This window comes from Myotis brandtii, unplaced genomic scaffold (assembly GCF_000412655.1).
Source record: "Myotis brandtii unplaced genomic scaffold, ASM41265v1 scaffold185, whole genome shotgun sequence".
In the NCBI taxonomy this organism is placed as follows: domain Eukaryota; kingdom Metazoa; phylum Chordata; class Mammalia; order Chiroptera; family Vespertilionidae; genus Myotis; species Myotis brandtii.
In genome coordinates, this window is record NW_005356870.1 from 9,595,567 (window position 1) to 9,604,092 (window position 8,526).

Sequence of the window (8,526 nt, forward strand, 5' to 3'; positions counted from 1 at the left end):
CACAGAGCAGCACCCCTGCTTTATGACAGGAAATCAGAAAAGAAAAGAACTCTGTGGCACTTTAGCTGTGTACTCCAAGTTTCATTTCCATGTGAAACCCTGCAGTGAACTAGAAAGTACATCCACGGAGAAGCTCAGCTGAACTTGGTTAACCTTGGTAAAAGTTGCTACTAGTTTAGCAATAATTTCACAACAACCCAAGAACTCTATAAAAACACTTCCACTGATTATTTTATTCAGAAAAACAAACAAAAGACAGAGATAAAACCCCTGGTCATTTGCAGTATCTATCAGCTTTCAACTTGGCTCTCCTGTTTAAAAAGACAAATAATAAAAGTTAATCAATGTAAAACATTCCATATATAGTTAACTGCTATTAGATATAAACCCATGCTTAAAAACTGTTCTCAATTTTGGTTATTATATTACCACAGTTTATATTAAAATATTTTAATTAAAATTTTACTTTTCAATTTTATCCTATCCTATATAATAAAAGCCTAATAAGTGTCCGGTTGTCCGGTGGGCTGTTCAACTAATCAAAGTGTAACATGCTAATGATATGCTAAGGCCCCTCAACTGCTGGCTATGACGTGCACTGACCACCAGGGGGCAGACAGTCGACTGGTGACCAGTCGCTATGACATGCACTAACTGTCACGGGGTAGATGCTCCAATTGGTAGGTTAGCTTGCTGCTGGGGTCCGGCTGATCCGGACTGAGCAAGACAGGCCAGACACGCCCTGGAGCCCTCCCGTGGTCCTTCCCCAGCTGGCCAACCTCCTGTGTCCCTCCCTGGCCCTGATTGTGCACCAGTGGGGGTCCCCGGCCTGCACCCTCTCGCAATCTGGCACCCCTCGGGGGATGATGGAGAACCGGTTTTGGCCCGATCCTGCAGGCCAGGCCCAGGGATCCCACTGGTGCACGAATTCGTGCACCTGGCCTCTAGTGTTTCATACTGAATGGATTCTATTCTTATGAAAGTCCTTTCTTCATCTTTAACAAATGTGCCTAAGGGCTTTTTCAGTCCACATGAGCAATTTTAATTACCTCTGATTTTAAGCATGCCCAAACTTCTATTTAACAATGTAGTGATTTTGTTAAGTGATAAAAGTTACAGGGCATAGACTATAAACCTTATTCTATTTCTTCTGAGTCCATAACCTGACTATTTTTATACCTCATTCTTAATTTCTTAGAACTAGAAACTAGATGCTAATTTTCTTAGCTGGGAAAAATTCTTTCATCATTTACTGACTTCAGTTAATAACTTGATCAACTAGTTAGCAGGAAATACACTGTTTTTTTTATCAAGTAATACAAAGAAATGTCTTAAGACTAATTTTGCAACATTGGACTTGAATGAGTGGCATATTAGCAAATTCTTCTTTAATCTGGCACTTCTTTGATTTTAGTTGTTAAGCTCAAAGTTTAACCTCTCTACTCAGTTTTTAATGTTGTAAATCCAGAATATTACTTAACTAAATAGGAACAGTAATAAATATCAATAATGTGCTATGATAAAGATCCTGCACACTTCTGAATTTGACTTAATAAAAGTGCTTCAATTTCACTAATTTAATTTTATACTTAGTAATTTTTAAACTGACCTATATTTATCTCATTTTTAAGAACCTGTGCCACTCCAATAGAACTAACTGAATTTTGAAATGAATCAAATGACTTCTTTCTAGCCTGCTTCTAACAGTTATAAAAAGATGTTGTAAATAAATTTATTATGTAATTTCAGTGAAATCTGAATTTCTTACAACAAAATATATAAGTACTTGGAATCTGACTATATTTAGACAGTTTTTCTTGGCAATCTTTTCCCAGACTTACGATGTCCTTTTTAGGTAATATTACCATGTTCGCAAATTAGAAATAAAGGTAAATATTTGAAAACTACAAGTAATTCAAAAAGAACACTGGGCTCTAGACAGTTTGGCTCAGTGGACAGAGTATTTGGCCTGTGGTCCGAAGGGTCCCGGGTTCGATTCTGGTCAAGGGCACGTACTCAGTTGCAGGGCCCTGGTCGGGGCTCATGCAGGAGGCAACCAATCGATGTGTCTCCCACATCGATATTTCTCTCTGTCTTTCTCTCCCCTTTCCACTCTCTCTAAAAATCAATGGAAAAATATCCTTGAGTGGGGATTAAAAAGAAAAAGAACATTGGGTTTTATATTTGCCACTTCTACTGAGTACTTAATCATAGTTGGAAATAAGTAAAAATATACATACCTGTCCAGAAGTGTTTCATGCAAAAATCCATCTTTCCGGGCCTTTTTAAGAATTTTACTGTCTTCTTTACTTATTTTAAGTTTCTGGTCTTGGAAGCTCTGAAATTTCTTTCTGTTAAGAAAATACCTCTCTTGAAAAAATATCTCAAACTTTGATTATACCTGATTACTGATGCAATTACAAATATTTCTTAAGTTTTCATTTATTTAAAAAAACCTAATTACTGTATATTTCTTTAGTAACATACAGCTTTTCAAATACCAATGCTCTTAGTTAGTGCCCCCCAGTAAGAGGGCAGCTGCTTGGCAGCTCTACACGCCTCACCTCCACCATGGAATGCGGGCTGGAGTCCATGCCCTGGCTATGGAACAGTGTAGGGTTGCCAGTCTGTACTGACACGGTACAGCCATTCTGTTAATTAACAGGGAGGACACACAAGGCCAGGTGACTTAGCTTTGGAAGCGAGCAGGGTAATTAGGAAAACTGAAGGACTGTGAAAAAGAAAAGCATTGAGCTCAGTGCTTTGTCCTAGAGCAGTGATGGCGAACCTGTGACACGCGTGTCAGAGGTGACACTCGAACTCATTTTTTTGGTTGATTTTTCTTTGTTAAATGGCATTTAAACATATAAAATAAGTATCAAAAATATAAGTCTTTGTTTTACTATGGTTGCAAAGATCAAAAAATTTCTATATGTGACACGGCACCAGAGTTAAGTTAGGGTTTTTCAAAATGCTAACATGCCGAGCTCAAAAGGTTCGCCATCACTGTCCTAGAGTTTACATTATGCTGCCTCTTCCTGTCCTTCAGGTATTTTATTTTAGGCACCTTGAGAAGCACTTCACTGTCAGGTCTGTAGGTCTAAAAGGAAAAGACTACGTACACGTAATTGATTTCACACTGTTTAACATTTCCTTTGTCTTCCTCTGGGATGTCATCTTTTTTCTTAGTTTCTCTTTCAGCACAGGATCTAATCTGGACATTGGAAATGAGAACCCAGTAAGTTACACATTCATCTTCCCCCTTTCCCTCTTATCACACAAGAACAGTCTAGGTGATTTCTTATGCAAAAAGAAGGAAACCATTAACTTAGCAATTAGCTTCAGAAAAAGACAGGTTCTAGATATTGTTTTTATTTGCATATAGAATTTATATAAATCATTGCTATTATATGTTTCTCTAGAGCCTTGCATCAGAAACACTAAAGAGAAAATTACTTGAAAAACATTTTGCAGATCAGATTTTGCTAAACAAATAGGCAGTAATTTAATTTTGGCCTCAAAACAGGAGGACCAAATTATCCCTAGCAGATAGTGTGTATTTCATCACATTGAAAGCTTAAAATAGTATTTTACTTTGCATGGGCTATTACCAAATACATTCAAACTTTTAACTTAACACAATTTGTTTTTATCTAACCGGAATCTACCCCTTTTAAATACTTCTTATATTCTCTTAAGTTTTGACTGACATTTACTATCCATTGCCATAAATGAACAGAGACAGATACAGCAATTAAGATCTAAGTTTTAGACAAAAATTCTTGAGATTTTGGTGGAGAAAATACCTTTTGATAAAATTTTGGAAAATATTCTGAAATTTCTAATTTTTTGTGCTGTGTAGAGGGTATTTCTTTCTCCACCAACCAACTCCAAATAATGAAGTGAAGAGTTACTGGTATTATTCTTGTTTTAAAAGGTAAGTGATATTTTCAAAGGAAAAAAAATACTGAAAGATTAAAACTGAGTATTATGAAAGCCAAGAACATTTAAAAAGTAAAATCAAATATATAACATGAAGTTTAACACAAAGCACGTAGATACTTGATAGATGCATGTAAAGACTTTTATGTATTCATCAAAAGATCCAGAGTTTAACCCTACCAGACCCTGTACCGATTTTTAGGTAATTTCCACACAAAGGTGGAATATTGGCGCTAGATGAAAGGTAGACCTATTTTCTACAATGTCTCCAAGTTCCATCTTATTCTAACCACTTGTCTGCATGTAACTAACATTTTTCTATATCATGTTGGTTTTTTCTCTTTAATGCTCAGGAGCCCAGGTATAGGGGACAGTTAGGTTCAGGGCCTCAGGTCTGGTAGACTTAAGGGCAAGGGCTCTGAAAATTCTGTTAAGACTTTTATATTTTATACACTGACTAGCAACACGGATGATCAAGTATGAGACAACTCAAACAACCTAGTAACCTTCTCCTACATGTTGGTGGGAGTGTAGGTCAGTACAACCCCTATAGAGGTTACTTGGCAGTATGTAAACAACTATAAAGGTTTATAACCCTTGACCCTGTAACTATGCTTCTGGGAGCTTACCCTCGGATATACTTGCACACCCACAAAATGATGCACATTCAAAGTTATGTGCTGCAGCACTCCTTATAACAGCAAAAGACTGGAAATAACCTAAATTTCCATTTGTACAGAACTGATGAAATCAATTATGGTATACCCCTAAAATAGAATATTATGTAGCTATTAAAAAATGAGAGAGAGGAAGAAGAAAAACCAAAAGGAGAGGGAAAACTTTCAATGTAATGATAAGGGCAAAGCTCCAAAATACAATGTTAAGAAAGAAAAAAAAAATCAATGTGTAAACCAATGTATAAAGAAGGCTAACTTTAGTGTAAAAAAGTAGAAAATTACAAACATTTATATTTTTATTCAGAAACTCTAGAAGGCTGTAGAACAAGCATGTCAAACTCAAAGGCTAATACAGACCAAATAAATGAGGCATGTGGCCTGCAGGCTGCGAGTTTGACAGGCTTGCTGTAGAAGGATGGGAGATATATGTTTATATGTCAGCCATGGGCAAACTACGGCCCGCGGGCCGGATCGGCCCGTTTGAAATGAATAAAACTAAAAAAAAAAAAAAAGACCGTACCCTTTTATGTAATGATGTTTACTTTGAATTTATATTAGTTCACACAAACACTCCATCCATGCTTTTGTTCCGGCCCTCCAGTCCAGTTTAAGAACCCATTGTGGCCCTCGAGTCAAAAAGTTTGCCCACCCGTTATATGTGCTTGTATTTGAAAATTTTGGAATCATGTGCTCATATTTATTTATTTAAAATATTAAGTTTTAGCCTGGCCAGCTGGCTTAGCAGTTGGAACATCATCTGATGCACCAAGAAGGTCTTAGGTTTGATTTTCCCATCAGGGCACATACCTAGGTTGTGGGTTTGATCCTCAGTGTGGCTTATACAAGAAGCAACTAATCAATATTCTCTCTCTTTCAAATCAGTAAGCGTATCCTTGGATGAGGACTTAAAAACGTGGAAGTACTCAGAAAAAGATACTAATACATGGAGATAATAGCAAGGGAGCTTATACAGTATTTTCTCTTCCACAATGTGTAAACACGCCATCAGTTATGGGATTTATAACTAAAAACAAAGCTTATTTGGAGCACAGTATAAAAAGCAATGAAATAAGTCTTTCAAGTGAGAGTAAATAACTTTTCAACATTTTATTTTATTTTTTTACTTTTCAACATCTTAAAGAGATGTAGTCGTATCATATATGACATGTATTAATCTATAGAAAAATGTCATGATTACCTTTATCATTTCTTCTTCTCCTGCTGTTTTACTTTTTGCTTCTATATCACCTGCTTCATTGCATCTGATAAAGCAGCTATTTGAGGCCAATAAAGCCATTTTCCCCTAAATAAAATAACAATAAAAAATAGTTACGAGAATATCTGCAAAAGGAATCAGGAAAAAGAATTTGGAGAAAACCTGGAAAAAAAATACAGAAAACTAAAACCACCTATAACCTAATTATTTAAAGAAAACCACAATAAATATTTCTAGTATATTCTATTAGTAAGACTAACTTCTAACTAGATCAAATAGAATTATTTCCTTTGATCTAAAAGATCTATTGAGGATATTACTAATTTAGTTGAGTTTGAAAAAAATAGTAAACACAATAAAAATGATAACAATAATTTACTCAAACAGTTGTGCTTTAAGTAAAATTTTTCTCCATAAGACTGTATCATACAAAAGCTAGCTTTTGGGGCCTTTGAGTTTACTGTTCAGAACTTTAAGAATCAACGTCTGGGAGACCTTTGTGCATGGAAAGAAATATTCATATTCTTTTTCGTTGTTTATTTCTCAATGTATTATCTGATTCTGATAAACAAAACTTTGAAAACTAATTTTCCTGTGTATCTGAACCAAGATTATAAATTTGATTAATTAAATTTCCTTACATATATAAGGTTTAATCATAACTTGTATATAGTTGATTCTTTTAGAAAAATGAGTACCTTAAACATCAAACAAAATATCCACAAACATAATAATTACAAAAATGTATTAATAACCTTATAACCAGTTATGAAAGTGCTAATAACATGGATCTAATTTTTTACTCAAGATGACAAGGGCTGGGTTTTCTTTTTTCTTTAATATATTTTTGATTTCAGAAAGGAACAGAGAGAGAGATGGAAACCTCAATGATGAGAGAGAATTACTGATTGCCTGCCTCCTGTACGTCCCACACTGGTGATCGAGCCCAAACTCTGATTATGTGCCCTGACCGGGATTTGAACCGTGACCTCTTGGTTCATAGGTCGATGCTGAACCACTGAGCCACGCTGGCTGGGCAAGGGCTGGGTTTTCTGTCATCTGGATGACCCTGGGTGAGCTTGGATATGGTTGTATATTCCCAGGTGATTTAAACCTGTACTGCTGATCTTTTAGTTACTTTCTGCAATCCAGTTTTATTTGTTATATCAGGGACTTTTAAGTCTCTCTTTAATTTAAAATTTAAAGACTTTATGTCTTTCCCCCAAATAAAGTGAGATGAATGCCCCTTAAGTTCTGTATGAGCATTAGTATCTGACTCATCATCCTGACCTTATAAAACAGACTTTTCTGTTGATACATTTTTTATTATGAGCATCTCAGTATATTGGTAGGATCATCTATCTCCAAGGGGCTGTAACTCACTAGTAGTTCATGAAATGAATTTAGTGGGTCCTGACCAGTACTGAGGAAAAAATAAAGAGAGACAGAAACAGAGGCAGAATAGAAAAGATCAGAGTGCAAGCATGTAGATAAATAAGTACTGCCAAGTACAACTCTTGTTTCAGTTACACACGTGTGTACTAGGCTGCAATGTGCAATGGAAAATGTTTTTCTCATTGGAGTGAAAAATTTAGTGATCCAGAGGTTTTAATTCAGGGCAAGAAGGAACGAGTCTAAGTAATTATCTCTTTTTGGGGGGTGCTTGGCTAATTTATCATCATGGAAACATGTGGCTAGTGGCTACATTTTGGACAATGTAATTCTATATATACGTAACTTTATATTCTGCTTTTTATCGCAAGCATTATATTTTATATATTACTACTATATAGAAAACATTTTCCAAATTCATTCTTCTTCAAATATACTACTTTAATGGATATATGATGTTCTATTATAGATATTTTAAAGTTTATTTTTTCTACTATTATAAATAAGTGCTGCTGGTTATTTTCTGTGCATAAAATTGTTGATTTATCCTTAAAAGAGATTCCTTACATTGACAAGCTTTCTATAAACATTAATAGCACTTACATCTTGAAAGACTGGTTCCCATTGTTCTCTTGGTCCAATCGCATCTGAACGCCCAACAACAAGTCCATCTGAATTTATACCAAGGTATTTTCCATAGCCAGATTTTAGGGCAATTCTTCAGATTAATAAACAAGATAGATGTTAAAAACTGAGAGAAAGAAAATTAAATATGGAACATAAAAATAATGTGTATGTACATAAAAATTCAGACTAGCTATAGTTCAAATATTCAAAAGTCACAAATGATTAATGACTACCATATAGGAAAGTGTAGTTCTGTACATACAATGTCATATTCTACTTTTATTACAAGCATTATAGCTTATATCAGGGGTGGGCAACCTTTTTGTGAGTGCGTGCCAAAACCAGCAAAATCTCTGACTCAAAATTCTTCTGCGTGCCAACCCTAATTTTTTGAGAACATGTTACGCCTACTTGATATCTCTTAAGGTGTACGTATGTGAAGAACCTTGAAGAAATAATAAAATTCATTCGAGTGACAAGAACACAGTATATGATGATGAAAAATGCATTTTTTAAAAAATATATTTTATTGATTTTTTACAGAGAGGAAGGGAGAGAGATAGAGAGTTAGAAACATCGATGAGAGAGAAACATTGATCAGCTGCCTCCTGCACATCTCCTACTGGGGATGTGCCCGCAACCCAGGTACATGCCCTTGACCAGAATCGAACC

General features: G+C 35.3%; 1 protein-coding gene across 1 annotated transcript in view; it reads right to left on the minus strand.

Annotated features, from left to right (window-relative positions):
* Positions 1-204: 204 nt before the first annotated feature.
* Positions 205-8,526, minus strand: part of FRG1 (FSHD region gene 1) — a gene marked incomplete at its 5' end in the record, with an annotated part of 13,545 nt that continues 5,223 nt past the window's right edge. The window contains 5 exons of the mRNA XM_014537935.1: positions 205-311; positions 2,241-2,351; positions 3,123-3,214; positions 5,818-5,922; positions 7,831-7,945. Coding sequence (XP_014393421.1) covers positions 275-311; positions 2,241-2,351; positions 3,123-3,214; positions 5,818-5,922; positions 7,831-7,945 — 460 coding nt within the window. The remainder of the gene's footprint in view (positions 312-2,240; positions 2,352-3,122; positions 3,215-5,817; positions 5,923-7,830; positions 7,946-8,526) is intronic.